Below are 22,828 nucleotides of genomic sequence, written 5' to 3'. Positions count from 1 at the left end.
GAGCAGAGCAGGAAGCCAGAGAACACTTGTCTAGCTGGCAACCTACATAAAATGTACCCTGGGGCTAGGAGTGATATTGTTACAGAAAAGATAAGCCCCAACTCTCTCCTGCTGAGCCTTCTCCATGCAGAGGAAATCTGAACAATTATCAGATTTCTAGACACCCTCCCAATTCTATTAATTCTTTGTCTAACTTCACCATGGAGAAGGCAGAAATCTGCAGACAGACACTGGAACGGATGCCCCTCTCTAAGGAAAAGCCATAGAGAAGGTCTCCTGCTCCGGCCACTGAAGTTGCTTTCCAGGCTCACTGCGTAAGAAGCAAACATCTCAGGCTAGAGTTTCCAAAATAAATCTGTGAATATTCTTCTGATTTTGAATCAGAGGCAACCGAGTGCCAGAATTAGCATTGCTGCCAACCTTCCCCCAATAATACCTTGGGGGGAGTCCAGCAAAGATGACAAAAGCAAAACCATAAATACTTAAAGTTTTTTACTTCTGAACATACTTTAAGTGGAGTTTCAAGTTGCCACGTGGTGACCGACATTTAAGACTTAAAGCCCCTCTGTATATTTTAATACATTAAAACATAAATGTATAAATGTTTATCTGTATAATATATATGACATAAATAAATGGATAATGCAATTGGGACCTCCATTAAAATGCAACAAGGAGACTGGAAGTGAATATTTAAATAAATCATAACAGTATTTATAAGTCATTAAAAAATGAACTTATGGGCCCTTCTTGCCGCTCCTTTCACACAGAGAGTATTTTTTATTATTTAATAGGTCCCATAAAATTCTACAAAGTACTCACTAGATCTTTACATGATGTAGAAACATACTTTTAGAGGTAAGGAAGCTTAGGGATTTAGAGGCTTTTAGGCTAATTTGTTTATTTTAAAGGTGGAAAAAACAAAAACGAAAACCAAATCCCAACCGAGTACAGAGAGAGCAAATAACTTGTCCTCATAAGAAAACGCACAGGATTAGCACAGCTCTGGAGCTGTGTGTTCTAGTCTTGGCTCTGTCAATTATTGGTGGTGTGACCTTTGTTAAAACACTGAGCAGACTGAGCCTTAGTTTCCTCATCTTTAAAATGAGAGGGTTCAAACAGACGAACCCTAATGTATGTGCAATTTGCCCAGAGCCCCAAACCATTAGTGGAAAAACATACCATCTGGAACAAAGCAAGAGGCGGCTATGAAATTCGGGACCTAACACCTGCCCAAAGGCTGATTCGTGCCATGCTTCCATTCCAAGGAGCAGGCTCTTGAGGATGGCCTGTGTCCACATCCTCTGCAGGGACAGGGCAGGGGGTGTGGCTGGGAGTTGCTACCCCAGGCAGGAAGATGACGCTTGGACAGCCATCTGGACACTGCTTACCTGGCCTCCTCATCATGTCAGAGATAGCCTCTCAGTTCGTCTTGATTTCAATGCTCAAATAGTCTCATATGCTCTTGCATCACTTCTGCTAAAGTCAGGACAAGCGTTCGGGAAGAGCGAATACTCATGTCCTAGAGGAAATACTAAATGCCTTTCTTCTTGGGACAGGAGAGCCTCTTTAAAGGGTGCTCCTGTCTTTGTAGTGTGTGACTTCTACTGTTCACAATGATAATATTTGAAAATTCAACTCTTTGGGAGTCTTAGTTTTTCCAGTGGGAAACCGAGATTTAGAAACCTGGCCACCAGGTGGCGTCTGGATTCCTTGGTTTCAGGGTCCCCACCAAGTTTTTGCTGAAGGCCTGTTTTGCTTTCTGTGGCCGATTGCTAGCTGTCCGCCAATATCCATTCCCATTTCCTTGATAATAAGGCCCTCATTTTTAGCTGGTACATTTCTTCTGGGAATAAAACTACATCTAATTTGTAGTTGCTAGTATACGGGTTTTGCCATTCAGAGAACATGTTCTCAGAACATTAATTCGTGTTTTGATACTCATTAACTTCTGGGCTGAGCGCATGGCATCAGCACTACGTCTCTAAACCTCCTTCTGCCAAGTGTGGCCACGTGGGTACGTTTTTGCCAATAAGGTGAAAGCAGACATAATACATGTCATCTCTGGCAAACAGGGCAAACACCTGCCCTTCCCTCTTCTTCCCTATTGCTGCCTTCATGCTGGCTGGAAAGTGGATATAAAATGGCTGGAACCCCTGCAGCCTTCTAGGACCATGAAGTGATGGCGGGAATGGAAGCCATGTATGAATAAAGCAGCAAGAGAGAAGGAGCTTGGATTCCTTACACCTTAGACCCCAAGTTGTTCCTGGACTGATGTCCCCTGCACTTCTTTTATGTGACAGGGAAAAATAAACATCTTTCCTTTAAGCCATGATTATTTTTGACTTTTTCTCCTGTTGCTCACAGGAGAAATCTAATCTAATCTGAGTAACACACCCTGAGATTCAGACTCATTTCTAAAAACAGAAATAATTATTAGAATGGCAAAAGATAAGCACCATTAGCACACACTGCTCATAGATGACAGCTACACTACTGATTCAGTACTAATAAGAGGGAAGTGACCTTCTACTTTGTTTTTATAGGATAATGAAACAGAACTTTCTTTTTCCCAGGATAGTTTTCTAGCAAGGAGCTGGAGCTACTTGTTAGCTGTGAGTAATCTGAAATCTACTGACCTCAGTATCGGCAAAGCTCAGCAACCCGCAGCTTTTATGGATTTCAACAGCCATGACTCTTGGAAAAATTTAAACAAAAACTGAATATACTTAAGTGGGCACTATTTAAGTGCCTCAAGCTGTTTTCCACCTTGCAACAAGGAAGCCCGCAGGAGACTCAAGGAATCTCCCCAGGCCTATCGTTCCGGGGACTTGGATGCTCAATTCTCAAGGCAACCTTGTGATTTTTACTCTAAGTGGGTTACATATTCTCAGGTTGCTGCAAAGCAATGTCCTTTTTCAAAACATGGAAGAGGATTTCTTTATGGTATGGAAACTGCACCAACCACGCACTTGGGCCCCATAACCTATTTCTCTGTTATAAGATAGCAAGAAAACCAAGACTCTTTCTTATCATCTTTTTTTTTTTTTTTTTGCAGTACGTGGGCCTCTCACCGTTGTGGCCTCTCCCGTTGCGGAGCACAGGCTCCGGACGCGCAGGCTCAGCGGCCATGGCTCACGGGCCCAGCCGCTCCGCGGCGTGCGGGATCTTCCCGGACCGGGGCACGAACCCGCGTCCCCTGCATCGGCAGGCGGACCCCCAACCACTGCGCCACCAGGGAAGCCCTCTTATCATCTTTTACAGTCAAATTATTTTAACACAGTTGCTATCTAAGGAGGAAACAGGTACAAACATATGCCCTCTGAATATGAATATTGTGCTGTCCATCTAGAATGGCTGGGCGACAAAGAGAATTCTAAAGAAAGGCAGGAATCTGTTTATGCAAGAATATGTCACCGCGAAGCGTACTATAAAAAATAAGATGAAAGCTTAGGCACAAATCGTCAAGAACAACTGATTCAGTTTAAGGCCATTTCCTAATCATATGTAAGCACTGTATCCTCTCAAAACGTTCTTTTTGAAACATTCCCCCATTCACTCTTCACTAACATTTTCTGAAGATTTCTGACCTATTCCTAACTGTGAGAATACAGCGCTACAGGAAAACAGTATCGTTAGTTCAATCGTCAGCTCACAAAGGATGTGGATGAGTCAAAAATTGCATATGCCATGCACTCAGCACAGAAGTTAATGAGTATTAAAACACTAATTAATGTTCTGAGAACATGTTCTCTGAATGGCAAAACCGTATGCTAGCAACTACAAATTAGATATCGCCAAGGTGAGAAAAAAATCTAAAGAAAGAAAATGCCACTCTGTCTATGCCAAGGCATCTTGGTAAACCCAAAGAATCATCTAATTTTAGCATTTCTGGTCGGCTACAATGCAAACTGCCTTTGGGATGTTCTTGATGTCCACATGCATTACTGCAGGTAAACCTCAGAAGGTAACATTCCTCAGTTCAAGAGGACACGAATCAAGATACTAAAATCTTTGTTAAATACTTAGAATTCTTACTATTTCTATACTCTATTGCCTTCGGTTTGCTATCGCCCCATAAAACTGAATCTTCCTTCTAATGTATTCTTTTATAAAATGTGGAAACTGTTGTTAAGGGAGTTGATTCAGAGTACACTGTTCTTTTTCAGGTCTATACATTTTGTCTTTCACTTTGGGAGGAGAAAATCCAATCTCTCAGCTGGCTGAACAAATATGAGACAATGAGAAACCAAAAACTGCATTTCTGCTACACTACATCCTTTGTCATGCCACGTTCAACCACAGTGCAAACACTATTCCATCCGCAAAAGACAGCTGCCCAAGGCAACCCTACCTGCATAGGATGTTGAGGGCATGATTCCTTTCTTCTCGAACTTCCTGTGAAATTATGAAAATCCTGCTACAAAAAGGCAGAGGCAGTCTCTGAATGAAGGGTTGTGGTAAAATTCTTCAGGAGTCCCAGTAAGGACCTGGGAATTACGGAAGCAGCCATCCCTCAAAGCCCTGCCCAGTTTCCACCTCTCCTGGGAAGACTCCCTCCACGACCCTGACCAGGATATGGCCTTGCTGATGGAAGCTTTCACCTTTCCCTTGATCACTGGGATAACATCCTTGGGGGTGTCTGACCTTTCAGATCTCTGTGTCTCAACTTTCCAGACTGACTATAAATTTCCCAGGGACAGTGCCTCTGTCTGGAACTCCTCTGTCTTCAAACAGTACCACCTGGCATTGAATGGCACATCATAAATATTTGTTGACAGACTACATTTCTCTATTCCTTTGCTTCTGTTTAAAATGAAACATATTACTGATTATAAATGTAGACAGATTTTTCAGGTAAATCACTCATCACCAAACCTGTGTTATTAATGTAATTTCTACTGCTCGGTATTTCAACTTCTTTTTAAAGACACGGGCACAGATGGGCTAAGCAATATTACGTGGTCATGTCATTCACAATAAAAGGAGAAAAACGATCAGTCAATTGCAGATTTGATAAACCTATCCAAAACTAAATTCTTATGTGTACCCCAGATCGGAAGAGAAACAGTTTTTCCAGGATCAGACTTTCAAAATTGTATTTCCGATACAGATCAATTTTCTACCCACAGCTGTAGTCAGGACTGGATAAAGATTACACAGACAGTAGCTCTGTTCTGTGTCCCTCAGCAATCTAGAACACTCCCACCCCCCATCCCACCACCGTTCAAGATGCTCTGGGTCCTAAATGAAAGAACAGCCCTCTGTGGCTTCTTTAGCCGTGTGTTTCTTCGAGCCTCCTCTTTTTCTCTCCTTAGCTTGGTCCACCTGACCAGCTATACCACCAGGTAGATGTGCATGGCTGTGACCACCATTAAATGCACTGTCTAACCATGCAGGGTAAGCTGTGCTGCAGTATTTGCTTCAAAACGATAATGTGCCTCACAGAATGTAAGAAGGAATGACGACTAGCCCAGGGGATTTTATTTTAAAATCACTTACAGGATAAATATAAACACCAGAGTCAAGCGAAATCAAAAGCATCATTACCCCGAAGGAACTGAAAACAAAGAGTATCTTTTTTTTCCCCAAAAAAATGCTGTGGTTTCTATTACATACTATAAGGAATTTTTTCCATTCATGCACAGATTCCTCTCTAGGGTCTGCTTTTACAGTTTGGTCACTGTTGGCAACACCACTGACAGCCTGATAGAATTGTGCGCACATCTGTCACGCTCACACTTCCTGTCAAAGCTCTGCTGTGCACACCTGAGCTAAACCACTGCAAAGTGGATTTTAAGTCGACGGTGTTGTGACATCACGGTACATTCCAAAGGCACCTTTACACAAAGAAAGAATTCTATTTAAATAACTCAGTGCAATGTGTGTGATGTATATAATCAACCGATTAAAATCTTCTATGGCCATTATACTAGAGAGGCTATGCTCTGCCCCAGGCATACCCCCTTAAGATCTGTAAAACCAATGTGTTCTGTCCAGTTACTCAGTTACTATCTCCTTAAATATTTACCATGAATCTTTTAATCTTTTTTTCCTCCTGTTGCAGCAGTACAAATAAAAGGTTGCAAGCATTTCAGTAGCTCAACGTCAGAGAAGTGGAGAGCCAGACACAGAGGAGGTCAGTGAGTTTTCCAACGGCATAGCAATTGGCGTCACCCAAGCACGCTTCCTCCCCAGTTTAATCTGGAAATTTCAGGCTGCTATGCACACGGCTGAGGGATTTCTACTCCATACAAGCACGTGCTCAACTGTAAAGTTTTATCTTTTCATTTATAAATGAAAACAATACATATTAGGTTGTAAGTAGTTTCTTGGTGTATCCTCTGTGAAGAACAGAAAAACACAGCTACCTGATAGGAAAAACAACTCCACCATCCTCACTGAGAAATAAAGGTCACTTCCCTAGAAGAGGCTGCCTCGCTGGAAGCTGTCATGATTACAGGTCCCCCTCCCTGCCCCAGACTCCAAAGGTAATTACTCACTTTGGCAGGAATTGTGGGAAGCAGAAAAAAATGAGGATAATGTTTTTTGAAAATATACACCAGAGGGGCTGCACAGTAGAGATGAGAAGAAGACAGGGGGTGGGATGGGGGGGGTGTCTCTCATGGGCAACTCTGCCCAATCCTAGGGCAGCCAAGGCTGTACCTTTGAGGGCAGAAGGCAGGGACAGTCACTGGTTGCTGCCTGGGCGTCCTTTGCATTACCGATGGGAGAGGCAGTGGCACGCATCACACACACACACACACGCGCCCGTGCGCCTGAGGATGCCCAGGCAGGGACCAGAAGTAGTTCCTGAGAAGGTCAAATGTTACAGTTGATAGGGACATATTTTTTACACATGGAGAAAACGGAAAACAGCAAAGAATGACAGCCTACAAGTGATTTTAAAAGTCTAATGCAAGACTATGGTGAATTAACGAACCATACAAGCACCAGACAGGGGCTATCGCCCCTAAAAGATACCTCTACAGGCAATGGCTCACCCTGAAAATGAAAGAAGCCAAAATAGCTGTGGAAAACTAAAAGTCTGCTGAATTTATTTCTAACACTGATTATATTCTATGTGCCAGACACTTAATATGGGCATACCTTGGAGGTATTGCAGGTTCAGTTCCAGACCACCACAATAAACCAAGTATCAGAAAAAAGCCAGTCACATGAATTTTCTGGTTTCCCAGTGCAAAGAAAAGTTACATTTGCGCTATACTGTAGTCTATTCAGTGTGCAATAGCATGAAGTCTAAAAAACAATGTACGTATCTTTTTTTTTTTTTTTTTTTTTTTTTTTGCGGTACGCGGGCCTCTCACTGTTGTGGCCTCTCCCGTTGCGGAGCACAGGCTCCGGACGCGCAGGCTCAGCGGCCACGGCTCATGGGCCTAGCCGCTCCGCAGCATGTGGGATCTTCCTGGACCGGGGCACGAACCCGTGTCCCCTGCATCGGCAGGCAGACTCTCAACCACTGCGCCACCAGGGAAGCCCAACAATGTACATATCTTAAAGAACACTTTATTGCTGGAAAATGCTAACCATCACCTGAGCCTTCAGTGAGTCATAATCTTTTTGGCAATAGTAACATCAAAGATCACTGATCACAGATCACAACAAATATAATAATAAAAATGAGAAAGTTTGAAATTTTGCAAGAATTACCAAAATACGACACAGAGACATGAAGTGGACAAACGCTATCAGAAAAATGGCACCAACACAGATTTGCTCGGCACACGGTTGCCACAAACCTTCAATCTGTAAAAAAAAATACAGTATCTGCAAAGTGCAATAAAGCGAAGCACAATAAAACAAGGTATGCCTGTATATATCATCTCATAGAATCCTGCAGGAATGCTGCAAAATACGCACTAACTCTGTTTTACAGCTGAAAAAACTGTGGCAGGAAAGTTAAATGATTCACCCAGTGTCACCCAAGAAGTACATGTAGATTTCAGGCCTGACAGAGCTTCAAGACAAAGGCCCTGTATGTCTACTGAGAACACTCTGATTTTATAAATACTATTTCTACAGACTAAGGATCAGAAAACTTTGTCTTAGAGGGCCAAATACTAAGTGCTTTAGCCTTTGTGGGCCAGGCAGTCTCTGCTGCACAGTTAAAGCACTAAGGCAGCCACAGACACTGTGTGAACAAGCAGGTGTGGCTGCTCGCCAATGAAACCGGAGGCCAGTATGTTCACCTCTGATATAGAAGAGGGGTTGGCAAACTGCAGCCCGCGGCCAGATCCAGTCCGCCATTGGTTTTGTAAACAAAGTTTTATTTACCTGGAAAAAGCCTGGATCTGCCTAAGAGGCAAGAGATCATTGTTTTGGCGTGCGCGAGGAGAGGGGATTCAGAGCACCGCCTAAACGAACTCCAGAGACCGGCGCGAGCTGCAGCTATCAGTGTGGACCCAGACGGGCCTGAGATGCTAAGGCTGCTACTGCAGCCACCAAGAAGCCTGTGTGCGAGCACAGGTCACTCTCCACACCTCCCATCCCGGGACCCTGTGCAGCCCGCCACTGCCAGGGTCCCGTGATCCAGGGACAACCTCCCCCGGAGAACGCACGGCGTGCCTCAGGCTGTTGCAATGTCATGCTGGCCTCTGCCGCGCAGGCTCACCAAGCATCCGTACCCCTCCCTCCCCCCGGCCTGAGTGAGCCAGAGCCCCCGAATCAGCTGCTCCTTTAACCCCGTCCTGTCTAAGCGACGAACAGACGCCCTCAGGTGACCTACACGCAGAGGCGGGGCCAATCCAAAGCTGAACCCCAGGAGCTGTGGGAACATAGAAGAGAAAAGGAAATCTCTCCCAGCAGCCTCAGGAGCAGCGGATTAAATCTCCATAATCAACCTGATGTACCCTGCATCTGTGGAATACATGAATAGACAACGAGTCATCCCAAACTGAGAAGGTGGATATTGGGAGCAATGATATATATATATTTTTCCCTTTTCTCGTTTTGTGAGTGCATATGTATATGCTTCTGTGTGTGATTTTGTCTGTATAGCTTGGCTTTTACCATTTGTCCTAGGGTTCTGTTCTTTTTTTTTTTTTTAAGTATAGTTTTCAGCGCTTGCTATCATTGGTGGATTTGTTTTTGGTTTGGTTCCTCTCTTCTTTGTTTCTTTTTTCATTACTTTAAAATCTTTTTATTTTTAATAATTACTTTTTATTGTTTATTTTAATAACATTATTTTATTTTATTTTTTCTATCTTCCTTCCTTTCTTTTTTCTCCCTTTTCTTCTGAGCTGTGTGGCTGCCAGGGTCTTGGTGCTCTGGCTGAGTCTCAGGCCTGAGCCTCTGAGGTGGGAGAGCAGAGTTCAAGACATTGGTCCACCAGAGACCTCCTGGCTCCACGTAATATCAAACAGCGAAAGCTCTCCTAGGGATCACCATTTCAACCGTAAGACCCAGCTCCACTCAACGACCAGCAAGCTATAGTGCTGGACACCCTATGCCCAACAACTACCAAGACAGGAACACAACGCCACCCATTAGCAGAGAGGCTGCCTAAAATCATAATAAGGTCACAGACACCCCAAAACATACCACCGGACACGGTCCTGCCCACCAGAAAGACGAAATCCAGCCTCATCCACCAGAACACAGGCACCAGTCCCCTCCATCAGGAAGCCTACACAACCCACTGAACCAACCTTACCCACTGGGGGCAGACACCAAAAACAACAGGAAATGCGAACCTGCAGTCTGCAAAAAGGAGACCCCGAACACAGTAAGTTAAGCAAAAGGAGAAGACAGAGAAACGCACAGCAGATGAAGGAGCAAGGTAAAAACCCAGCAGACCAAACAAATGAAGAAGAAATAGGCAGTCTACCTGAAAAAGAACTCAGAGTAATGATAGTAAAGATGATCCAAGATCTTGGAAATAGAATGGAGAAAATATAAGAAACGTTTAACAAGGACCTAGAAGAACTAAAGAACAAACAAACAATGAGGAACAACACAATAAATGAAATGAAAAATTCTCTAGAAGTAACCAAGAGCACAATAACTGAGGCAGAAGAACGGATAAGTGACCTGGAAGATAAAATAGTGGAAATAACTACTGCAGAGCAGAATACAGAAAAAAGAATTAAAAGAATTGAGGACAGTTGCAGAGACTTCCGGGACCACATTAAATGCACCAACATTCGAATTATAGGGGTCCCAGAAGAAGAAGAGAAAAAGAAAAGGACTGAGAACATATTTGAAGAGATTTTAGTTGAAAACTTCCCTAATATGGGAAAGGAAATAATCAAGTCCAGGAAGCTCAGAGTCCCATACAGGATAAATCCAAGGAGAAACACGCCAAGACACATACTAATCAAACTATCAAAATTTAAATACAAAGAAAAAATATTAAAAGCAACAAGGGAAAAATAACAAATAACATACAAGGGAATCCCCATAAGGTTAACAGCTGATCTTTCAGCAGAAACTGTGCAAGCCAGAAGGGAGTGGCAGGACACATTGTGGCAGGACATATTTAAAGTGATGAAAGGGCAGAACCTACAACCAAGATTACTCTACCTGGCAAGGATCTCATTCAGATTTGACGGAGAAATTAAAAGCTTTACAGACAAGCAAAAGCTAAGAGGATTCAGCACCACCAACCAGCTTTACAACAAATGCTAAAGGAACTTCTCTAGGCAGGAAACACAAGAGAAGGAAAAGACCTACAATAACAAACCCAAAACAATTAAGAAAATGGTAATAGGAACATACATATCGAAAATTACCTTAAATGTAAATGGACTAAATGCTCCAACCAAAAGACATAGACTAGCTAAATGGATACAAAAACAAGACCCATATATATGCTACCTACAAGAGACGCACTTCAGACCTAGGAACACCAACAGACTGAAAGTGAGGGGATGGAAACATATTCCATGCAAATGGAAATCAAAAGAAAGCTGAAGTAGCAATTCTCATATCACACAAAATAGACTTTAAAATAAAGACTATTACAAGAGACAAAGAAGGACACTACATAATGATCAAAGGATCAATCCAAGAAGAAGATATAACAACTGTAAATATTTATGCACCCAACATAGGAGCACCTCAATACATAAGGCAAATGCTAACAGCCATAAAAAGGGAAACTGACAGTAACACAATCAGAGTAGGGGACTTTAACACCCCACTTTCACCAATGGACAGATCATCCAAAATGAAAATAAATAAGGAAACACAAGCTTTAAATGACACATTAAAAAAGATGGACTTAACTGATATTTATAGGACATTCCATCCAAAAACAACAGAATACACTTTTTTCTCAAGTGCTCATGGAACATCCTCCAGGATAGATCATATCTTGGGTCACAAATCAAGCCTTGGTAAATTTAAGAAAACTGAAATCACATCAAGTATCTTTTCTGACCACAACACGATGAGACTAGATACCAATTACAGGAAAAAATCTGTAAGAAATACAAACACATGGAGGCTAAACAATACACTACTAAATAACCAAGAGATCACTGAAGAAATCAAAGAGGAAATCAAAAAATACCTAGAAATAAATGACAATGAAAACACGATGACCCAAAACCTTTGGGATGCAGCAAGAGCAGTTCTAAGAGGGAAGTTTATAGCAATACAATCCTACCTCAGGAAACAAGAAACATCTCAAATAAACAACCGGAACTTACACCTAAAGCAATCAGAGAAAGAAGAAAAAAAAAACCCCAAAGTTAGCAGAAGGAAAGAAATCATAAAGATCAGATAGAAATAAATGAAAAAGAAATGAAGGAAACAATAGCAAAGATCAATAAAACTAAAAGCTGGTTCTTTGAGAAAATAATCAAACTTGATAAACCATTAGCCAGACTCATAAAGAAAAAAAGGGAGAAGACTCAAATCAACAGAATTAGAAATGAAAAAGGGGAAGTAACAACTGACACTGCAGAAGTACAAAGGATCATGACAGATTACTACAAGCAACTCTATGCCAATAAAACGGACAACCTGGAAGAAATGGACAAATTCTTAGAAAAGCACAGTCTTCTGACACTGAACCAGGAAGAAATAGAAAATATAAACAGACCAATCACAAGCAGTGATATTGAGACTGTGATTAAAAATCTTCCAACAAACAAAAGCCCAGGACCAGATGGATTCTCAGGTGAATTCTATCAAACATTTAGAGAAGAGCTAACACCTACCCTTCTCAAACTCTTCCAAAATATAGCAGAGGGAGGAACACTCCTAAACTAACTGTACGAGGCCACCACCACCCTGATACCGAAACCAGACAAAGATGTCACAAAGAAAGAAAACTACAGGCCATTATCACTGATGAACATAGATGCAAAAATCCTCAACAAAATACTAGGAAACAGAATCCAACAGCACATTAAAAGGACCATACACCATGATCAAGTAGGATTTATCCCAGGAATGCAAGGATTCTTCAATATATGCAAATCAATCAATGTGATACACCATATCAACAAATTCAAGGAGAAAATCCATATGATCATCTCAATAGATGCAGAAAAAGCTTTCGACAAAATTCAACACCCATTTATGATAAAAACCCTGCAGAAAGTAGGCATAGAGGGAACTTTCCTCAACATAGTAAAGGCCATAGAAGACAAACCCACAGACAACATCGTTCTCAGTGGTGGAAAACTGAAACCATTTCCACTAAGATCAGGAACAAGATACGGTTACCCACTCTCAGCATCATTATTCAACAAAGTTTTGGAATTTTTAGCCACAGCAATCAGAGAAGAAAAAGAAATAAAAAGAATCCAAATCAGAAAAGAAGAAGTAAAGCTGTCACTGTTTGCAGATGACATGATACTACACATAGAGAATCCTAAAGATGCTACCAGAAAACTACTAGAGCTAATCAATGAATTTGGTAACGTAGCAGGATACAAAATTAATGCACAGAAATCTCTTGCATTCCTATATAATAATGATGAAAAATCTGAAAGAGAAATTAAGGAAACACTCCCATTTACCAGTGCGAGAAAAAGAATAAAATACCTAGGAATAAACCTACCTAAGGAGACAAAAGACCTGTATGCAGAAAACTATAAGACACTGATGAAAGAAAATAAAGATGACACAAACAGATGGATTGGATTGGATTACCATGTTCTTGGATTGGAAGAATCAACATTGTGAAAATGACTATAGTACCCAAAGCAGTCTACAGATTCAATGCAATCCCCATCAAACTACCACTGGCATTTTTCACTGAACTAGAACAAAAAATTTCACAATTTGTATGGAAACACAAAAGACCCCGAATAGCCAAAGCAATCTTAAAAAGAAAAACGGAGCTGGAGTAATCAGGCTCCCTGACTTCAGACTATACTAGAAAGCTACAGTAATCAAGACAGTATGGTACTGGCACAAAAACAGAAATATAGATCAACGGAACAGGATAGAAAGCCCAGAGATAAACCCATGCACATATGTCACCTTATTTTTGATAACAGAGGCAAGAATATACAATGGAGAAAAGACAGCATCTTCAGTAAGTGGTGCTGGGAAAACTGGACAGCTACTTGTAAAAGAATGAAATTAGAGCACTCCCTAACACCATACACAAAAATAAACTCAAAATGGATTAAAGACCTAAAGGTAAAGCCAGACACTATCAAACTCTTAGAGGAAAACATAGGCAGAACACTCTATGACATAAATCACAGCAAGATCCTTTTTTGACCTACCTCCTAGAGAAATGGAAATAAAAACAAAAATAAACAAATGGGACCTATGAAACTTCAAAGCTTTTGCACAGCAAAGGAAACCATAAACAAGACGAAAAGACAACCCTCAGAATGGGAGAAAATATTTGCAAATGAAGCAACTGACAAAGGATTAATCTCCAAAATTTACAAGCAGCTCATGCAGCTCATCAAAAAAACAAACAGCCCAATCCAAAAATGGGCAGACGTAAACAGACATTTCTCCAAAGAAGATATACAGATTGAGAACAAACACATGAAAGAATGCTCAACATCACTTATCATTACAGAAATGCAAATCAAAACTACAGTGAGGTATCACCTGACACCAGTCAGAATGGCCATCATCAAAAAATCTACAAACAATAAATGCTGGAGAGGGTGTGGAGAAAAGGGAACCCTCTTGCACTGTTGGTGGGAACATAAATTGATACAGCCACTATGGAGGCTCATTAATAAACTGAAAATAGAACTACCATACAACCCAGCAATCCCACTACTGGGCATATACCCTGAGAAAACCATAATTCAAAAAGAGTCATGTACCACAATGTTCACTGCAGCTTTATTTACAATAGCCAGGACATGGAAGCAACCTAGGTGTCCATCGACAGATGAATGGATAAAGAGGATGTGGCACAGATATACAATGGAATATTACTCAGCCGTCAAAAGAAACAAAATTGAGTTATTTGTAGTGAGGTGGATGTCATACAGAGTGAAGTAAGTCAGAAAGAGAAAAATAAACACCGTGTGCTAATGCATATATACGGAATCTAAAAAAAAAAAAAAGGTTATGAAGAACCTCGGGGCAGGACAGGAATAAAGACGCAGACGTAGAGAATGAACTTGAGGACATGGGGAGGGGGAAGGGGAAGCTGGGATGAAGTAAGAGAGTGGCACGGACTTATATGTACTACCAAATTTAAAATAGATAGCTAGTGGGAAGCAGCCGCACAACATAGGGAGATGAGCTTGGTGCTTTGTGACCACCTAGAGGGGTGCGAAAGGGAGGGTGGGAGGGAGATGCAAGAGGGAGGAGGTATGGGGATATATGTGTATGTATAGCTGATTCACTATGTTATAAAGCAGAAACTAACACACCACTGAAAAGCCATTATACTCCAATATGGATGTTAAAAAAAAATAAACAAAAATAAATAAATAAAAAGCATAATTCATAAAAAAAAGGTTTTATTTATTTTTGGACTACATCTAGCCCATTATCTAGACTACTCCTAGACAGGTGAAGGGCAATTCACTGAGGTAAAATGATGCCCTAGTTTCACAGAAACATCCTCGGGGGCATCAGTGCTCTTTTTTCTAACTTTCCTTCACAAACAACAGTCTGATTCTTAATCTGTGGTCTCTGTGGTCCAGCCCCCTGGTGGGAGAGCCCTGATAAACACCTGGTGCCTGACAGGTGACCTCTCACTGCAAAGGAACAGAGTCATCCTGCATCATCCATTAGTAAGCGATTCCGTTTCTGAGAAACTCAGTACAGTTGGGGCGCTAAGAAAACAAAAATGGAGATTCTTAACCTGAAAAGATGGTGACCAGAGACTGAACTGGTGGTACCATGACAATTAAGCAGTTAATTCATCCATTCTAATATTTTATGGCACGCTCACCCTGTGCCAGCCAGACATACAGACGAATTTCAGACTGAAAAGGCTGGCTCCTAGCACTTGAGTATTTTATGTAGAGCAGATCTATGTTGTTATTTATGACACCACGAGACCTGAGCCAGAAAACAACCCACTTTCAAGCAAGCAGACAAACTGTGTTGCCCTGAGCACCCAGACAAGGGGCTCTGGCTTCGTGTCAAGAGTAGCAGTGCCGGGAGCAGAACCTTTAAACTCTAGGAGGACAGGGACCACGCCTGGCTCAATGCCCAGAAACAGCAGGAGTTCCCCAATATCTGTTGCCCGTATTGGTGTGGATTACCTCCACGGCTCCTGACAAAGTGGGGTGTGCAGGGCGCGAAAGTCAGATTTTTCTGACTCACGTTGTCAGGATCAAATGCTCCATACCTGAACTGTCTGGTAATCGGAAGCATCGATTCCTTTCACAGTCACCTCTCGGAAGACTCTGGGCTCCAGTTCCTCTTTGGTCAGATCACAGTGATAAATGATACCTAGAAGGAAGTGGAAGTCTTAAGTTCAGTCCACAAACTCACTAGATACAAGGGGGGGCAAAGATCACAAAGCACAGTCAGCAGTGCCGTGTAAGGTCACTGTAGCAAGAGAGCCCACAACGGTCAGGCGTGTGGAGTGCCTGACTTCATCATCACCATGTCATCATCACCAGTTCACACTTCATCATCACCATCGTGTTCGGCCTTCCGTTTTACAACAGTTACCTGGGTATTCATTTTAGAAGATTCTAATGCATGCTGTGACCATGAGAATAGTTAAACCTAACTGCAGAAACTTAACAGGTCTTCCCCACGCCAGGTCACTTAGGAGAACAGGTCAAAGAAGATGGGAAACTTCATGTAGGGCCGTTTTACCTGAGAAGTGATTAAGATGGAAAACTCAAATGACTTGCCCAAAGTCAACAGCCATTCAGGGGTCTCTTGATGGGAACTCTGGGGCGCCTGTTACCTGCTACCCACCCATCTGTGGACACACATGTGGATAGCAATCAAGGACCAAAGACAGCCTTTTAGGGTAGCCTTTTGGAGTTGCCTTTAAAATTTTGATTATCCCAGTAATTGTGCACAACACAGATTGATGAACACACACCACAACATTTTAGCTTATTTTAACCACTAATGAGAATTCCATTTCCTTAATTTAACGCTACTACACTCTAACATTCAAGAACTAAACCAAAGAAACAATAACTAAGACAAATCGTTACTGTTTGAAAACAACAACATTGCTATAGTTTATGAAACAGAATTAGTCATCTGGAGTGGCTGGTGTGGAAACAGCCCTCCCACAGAATACTCTAAACATATGCTGTCAAGTATATGAAAAATCAATTTAGAGATCCTGATACTTGCTGGAAAACCAGAAACTAAGCGGTACTCCCACAGGGCACATTCAAATTGATTGATCATGTGTTAAAATGGCAGCTTGCTTTCTTTTCAACTCCTCTGTGTACGTATGAACTTCACTAACAGCTGAGAAACAGCACTCTGCCCCCCACTGGCAAAGAGTAATACATTCAGATTCCTTAACAGCAGGACTGCTAATCCCTATGAATGTTATCTCACTTCTCATGCTTACAAATTATTTTAAGGTTTATAATAGGGAATATGATTAACACTGACAGTGGGGAGATGTGTAACATGACCGAAGTCCTGGCTTTCTTAGTTTAAGGTATAGTTGGATGTTTGTTGGAATATGACTTTATATACAAAATACTTCCAGACTACACTCTGGGCATACGTTCTAAATTACCAGATACACTGAATACTGTACTTGCCCAGATAAATGTAATCTCGAGGGCAAATTGCTATCTTCACATGTATGTTAATTGTTGAAGAGCTTCTTCATTAGTACCTGCCCCACTTCATCCAAACACAAAAAGCATCTGAATCCTTGGGAAAAAACTCCAGACCAAACAACGACGACGACAAGAGATTGCAGAACAAGCATGTGCCATTTGAGCATCGGACTCACCCCGGCATCACTGTTACCTGCACTACAGTGAACGACGAAGGACCCTGGGGCCAGGATTCCCAGCTCTGGCCAGTTACTGGGGCAGTGACCCCAGTGAAAGACAGTGAGTAGGAAACACACTCTAAATGCCTGTTTATCTAGAATAATTGAGACATCAAACCCTCCAATAGCAGAACGAAATCAGTATAGGACACGGGCTGGCTACTGTTGGGAGAAAGGGTGCCGAGTGCCTGACTTTAATTCTTCTGTTTGGGGCAGAAGTGGCACCTTGGGGGAGGCTGGGTTAAACCTAAAGGTACTGGTACTTAATATATTTGATGGATACTTTCTGTCTATAGATCCATCGGGGTCAGTCCAGGTTAGCCCACTGCATCTTCACTCTGTAACATGAATTCCTGTAGTCTAATGATGCTTTGTGTCCTGTCTGAATTGGTTTGCTTAAGTACAAGGAGCAGGGAAGGGATTGGAGAAACCATCCTAGAGTCATGAATCAGAGAGGGCTGGTCAGGTGATCTCTGGGGAATAATTTCAAAGTTTAAGGGCAAAAGAGAATTGAATTATGGAATTCCCTTAAGACCACACGAGGTGTCTGCACTTGACATGGGTCTCCTGATGAAACAGTGTTTTAACAAGGCTATTCTAGCAATAGGAAAGAGGCAGGGACGATCAGCTCGAATATTCCTGCTACATATAATCTGAATAAATGTAAGGAGGTGAAAGAAATGGGAGTCAGGAGGAACCTAACCCTAGAGGTTGCTAAAGAAACATCAGAGGAATCTGGAAAATCGGATATGCAAAAAGAAGGCAAAAGGAATTTGTGAAGATGACCCATGTAGATACTGTTTCATCCGATTATAGGTTGGGTTTTAAGGTTATTAAAAGGAAAAAACCCCACAAACTAAAACAAGTCTCTCAAAAATTGTTTGCACTCCTTGGTTATTTACCCAATGGAGTCGAAAACAAGTCCACACAAGAACCTGTACACAGATGTTTACAGCAGCTCTATTAATGATTGCCAAAAGCTGGGAGCAACCAAGATGTCCTTCAGTAGGTGAATGTGCAAATAAACTGTGGGACATCCAAGCAATGGAATATCACTCAGTGCTAAAAAGAAATAAGCCATCAAGCCACGGAACAACCTTAAATTCATATTACTAAGTGAAGGAGCCAACCTGAAGAGGCTACGTAATCTATGAGGCCACTACATGACATTCTGGAAAAGGCAAAGCTATGGAGATAGTGAAAAGATCAGTGGTTGTTAGGGGCTTGGCGGGGGGAAGGGATGAAAAGGGCTGAGCACAGAGGCTTTTAAGGGCACTGAAAATACTCTGCATGGTATCATAATGATGGATACACGTCGTCATACATTTCTCCAAACTTAGAATGTACAGCACCAAGAGTGACTCCTAAGGTAAGTCACGGAATTCAGGCAACTATGATGTGTGTCCGTGCAGGTTCATCAGTTGTCACAGGGGATGTGACATCCCTGTAGCAGGGATGCTGATGACGGCAAAGGTAGTGCATGTGTGGGAGAGTGCATGCAGAGAGTGCATAGGAAATCTCTGTACCAGCCCTTCAGGTTTGCTGTGGACCTAAAACTGCTCTAAAAAAATAAAGTCTTGAAACATTCTTATGCCTTTCCCAAAGAGCCTGGGAAAGGTTCTTTGATTTCTTCTCCCTGTCTCTCAGAGCCATGCAACTGGGACGCCTATACTGGATTATTACAACACACGCAAGTCTGGAGTGAGCCTTAGACAACGTTCCAAGGTTCCATGAGTACAGAATCAGTCGGCTCGACCACTAAGTGCTTTGAGCCACAGGGAATAAGTGTATCGTGCTCCAAACTGCCCTGGCTGCCTCTGTTCTTCCAAGTGCGACTCAAGGTACAAATGGCTTGGCTCAAGACGTGTCTTCACTATGTACCTCCATGGGAAACGGTCAGCTGGTGTTCACCTGCCAGACGTACCACGTGTCCACAGCAGCTGGCACTGCAGGTATTTTTGGCCCCAGGGCTTTATTTATAATTTAGTGTCTCTGCTGTTTACTGCAGTAGTGGACAGCCAATCTTCAGAGACCAGCGTCAGACAGCCTTTGAGCGGACATGCATGTATGTGGGAGTGTATATGTACACACTGCCATTCCTGCTTTCGAGGAATCTAGTTTAATTGTCTGATGGCCATTTTTACATTTGGATAAGAAGGCCTGAGTCTGGAAGCCCCGTTCTCCGGTTTTAGATATCAAATTACATGAAGGAGAGAAAAGAAAAAGCAGGAGGCAAAATGAATAAGAAAAGACAAAGGAGAAGAACAAAGCCCGGCAGCACCAAATTAAAGATTGCTCAGGAGCGCCCTGTGCACACAGCACTGACAACACACTCCTCCTTCCAAACCGCACGGCCACGGCCACGGATAGGATTTCACTGCTTGGTACAGAACTCATCATTTTATGCTGGGACAGTGAGCCCTTTCAGCTCTGGGTAATGATGAACTTGTTCCTGAAATAAATGGCCACATGGGGGTCACTGAAGGTGGTTTACAGGCCTCTGGGGACTCTGGCTTTTATGACGAGCAGGTGAGTCAGCGCTGCTCTGTTCTCCTCATTGCCCTTTATCCATTATCACTGTTTCAAGGCTATGAGGTTTTCCAAAGTCAAATTTCTGGAACCAGTGTAAGTTGAGGAAATAAAGTGTGGATCGCACGGCAGTGGTTGAGAATGGCTCTCTGGAGGAAAGCTACTTCTCTTGGTTCCTGTCCACTGGCTGCCACTGTCCCCCAAGCCCCAGGGGAGGAGGGGTGAGGCTCGAGACACCCTGATGTGAGATTCTTGACCTGTCAGTTCCAGACTCCTGGCCCTGGGCATGGTTTCCACATCTCTTTGAGATCCTCTGAAAGGCACATGGGCAAGTAAAGCTTGCTAGGTGTTCCAGAGGTACCATCAGCCCTACGTACAGAGCATCATTCTTTTGGTTTTAATAACCCTGACGGCAACCTGTCATGACGATAAGATTCCTTAAAGACTGCCTGCTCTGTGACTCAGAGGCACGAAAAAAAAAAAGTGTATCAGGCATCCCTGTCACCTGCCAAACCCCAGGAGGAGGACAAGGCCACTTCTGCACCTGCTGCGCTCTCCCCTACGTCTGCTGAGGACCAAACTATTGCAACAAAACTGGGCAGGACAAAAAGGACGATGAAGGAGCTCAAAAAACAAACAAGGAAAGTGCAGACATCTTTTCAGCCAGATTGCTTTCAGGATAGGGTCTACCCAGTCAACGGTACACTGCCAACTGAGCCAGGCTCCTGGGATAAATCAGGGTATGTGTTATGGCTTCGGCTGTAACAGAAACACTGCAGCCAAGTGGAGAAACGGGAAAAAACCAAAACAAGCAAAATGAGTGTGACCAACTTAAAAGAAAACAAGTTATACAGAAAGCTATGTTTAGTTTGGGGAAAATTAACTGATACCGTAAAACTGCAATTTACAAGTGTTTCCTTTTCTACTAGAACCAAGTAACAAATTCCGCCCCCCCATATGATGTAAGACTAAACTTTCACAATTATATTTTAATCCAGTTTAACAAGAGCAGAATTTATTCTCAGTTTTAAAACAATTTATTAATGTCAGATGTGACTACAGATTTTTATAGAACACTTTTAGTTATTTGCACTGTGTGTGTTTTGTAGACCAAAGGCTGACTCTAAGGTTATACTTGTTCATACTAATTTTTCACATCAACCTAGAACAACAGATGGTCCTGTCCCTGGAAGAGAGACTCAGGATATAAGATGAATGAGAGTGCAGTTTTAGGTGTTCGTGTTTCCCTTTGTTCTGAGTGTCTGTTTTACTGTTTAATTCCCACTAAGTACTTCTGGCTGTAATACAGCATATGTGATTTTCAATAACGCAGCACTGTATTTCGATTTCTCAAAAGAAACCCAAACGTGAGTCTGATTTTTAAATTGGACAACATTGGTGGAAAGACTCTCACCTGGAGATAAAAAGGAAGTAAACTGATAGAAGATTTCGGTGTCCTTCTTCTGACCGCTGTACCCCACGACGCTGCCGACCTCAAGCGGGAAGGTCTTGAGGAGAGCACCGGTGGCTAGGTCGTGAAGCTGCAGAGTGTTCTTCACGTTATGGAGGTAGCATAACACCAAAAAGTTGGACCTGACGCAAGCTACCCACTCTGAAAAGATAACAACAGATAAAGCATAATGTGGTTTTGAAAATTAGCCCAAAACATACTTATGTCACCGAACAATAGTTCTTGAGTTCGACACTGTGCTCTGCAGCAGTGAGACTTGCAAGTGATTTTATAATTGGTGTTAATCATGCATCATGTTTTCAGCGCATCCCTTTAATAAATCACTGCCACTGTCATCTCCAGAGGTAACAAGATAGTCTCCACCTGGGGCCAGGAGCTTTTGATGATCTAGATAACGTGTGTAATACAAATAACCCTGCTTACCTATTTTGTGTCCAATACCATGCTACAGGAGGTATAAGAAGGAAAACAACAAAGCCCGAATCACGATCCACATCTGTCAGGATCGTTTATTCAACAAACTGTATTAAATGTAAATGTATGTGCCAGATACCCTGCAGGGTGCTGGACGGACCAGCAAGAAGATGAGGTCATTTCTGTCCTCGAGACACAATCGCGTAAAAATACAAGTAGTAACTTGTAAACAAGGGTGAGTGAGTGGTTGGTTGGGACCCGAAATAAGACAGAGCCCTTGAGCAAATGCTGAATTATGTCTGGAGGGCAGGGGTGTGAAGGCGGGGGGCCTGGTGGTGTCGGGAACAGGACAGCTCTCTGGGGGATGAGAAGGTGGGAAAACATGACTCAAGGAATGAAGGCCAGAGCTGGGGATGAGGAGAGAGAAAAGGAACATGAATGAACCAGCAGCAGGAAGGAAGGGAGCGAGGGAAGGAGACTGGGAGAAGGAACGAGGTAGAGATCCATTTTCAAGAAGAAGAAAACCGGGCTTCCCTGGTGGCGCAGTGGTTGGGAGTCCGCCTGCTGATGCAGGGGACACGGGTTCATGCCCTGATCGGGGAAGATCCCACTCTGTGGCTGGGCCCGTGAGCCATGGCCGCTGAGCCTGCGCGTCCGAAGCCGGGAGAGGCCACAGCAGTGAGAGGCCCACACACCGCAAAAAAAGAAGAAGAAGAAGAAGAAGAAGAAGAAGAAGAAGAAGAAGAAGAAGAAGAAGAAGAAGAAGAAAACCGCTGTTCCATTCGGGGGTGGGCGGGGGCAGTAGTGGTGGTTTGATGGGGGACTGGGTGAGCCAGGTAGGGGCGAGTTTAGGCCTTTCTGACTCAGCCGTTACTGAGGAGCTACTGTTGGAGAGAAGGGTGACACACATAAAGATGGCATCAGATGTATGCATCCGACGACTGACCAGAGAACAACAGAGGTGCACAGAGGGTGGAGGGGAGACCCGAACACACAACTGTAAGAAGCCGGGC

General features: G+C 42.8%; 1 protein-coding gene across 1 annotated transcript in view; it reads right to left on the bottom strand.

The window, feature by feature from the left end:
* PREP (prolyl endopeptidase) overlaps positions 1-22,828 on the bottom strand; it is a 137,758-nt gene that overhangs the window by 45,488 nt on the left and 69,442 nt on the right. Inside the window, exons 9-10 of the mRNA XM_082855639.1 lie at positions 21,345-21,542; positions 15,761-15,864 (exon numbers count right to left, since the gene is read on the bottom strand). Coding sequence (XP_082711765.1) covers positions 15,761-15,864; positions 21,345-21,542 — 302 coding nt within the window. The remainder of the gene's footprint in view (positions 1-15,760; positions 15,865-21,344; positions 21,543-22,828) is intronic.

This window comes from Leucopleurus acutus, assembly GCF_964270905.1.
Source record: "Leucopleurus acutus genome assembly, chromosome: 15".
NCBI classification, from domain to species: domain Eukaryota; kingdom Metazoa; phylum Chordata; class Mammalia; order Artiodactyla; family Delphinidae; genus Leucopleurus; species Leucopleurus acutus.
This window is presented reverse-complemented; position numbering and strand designations above follow the sequence as displayed.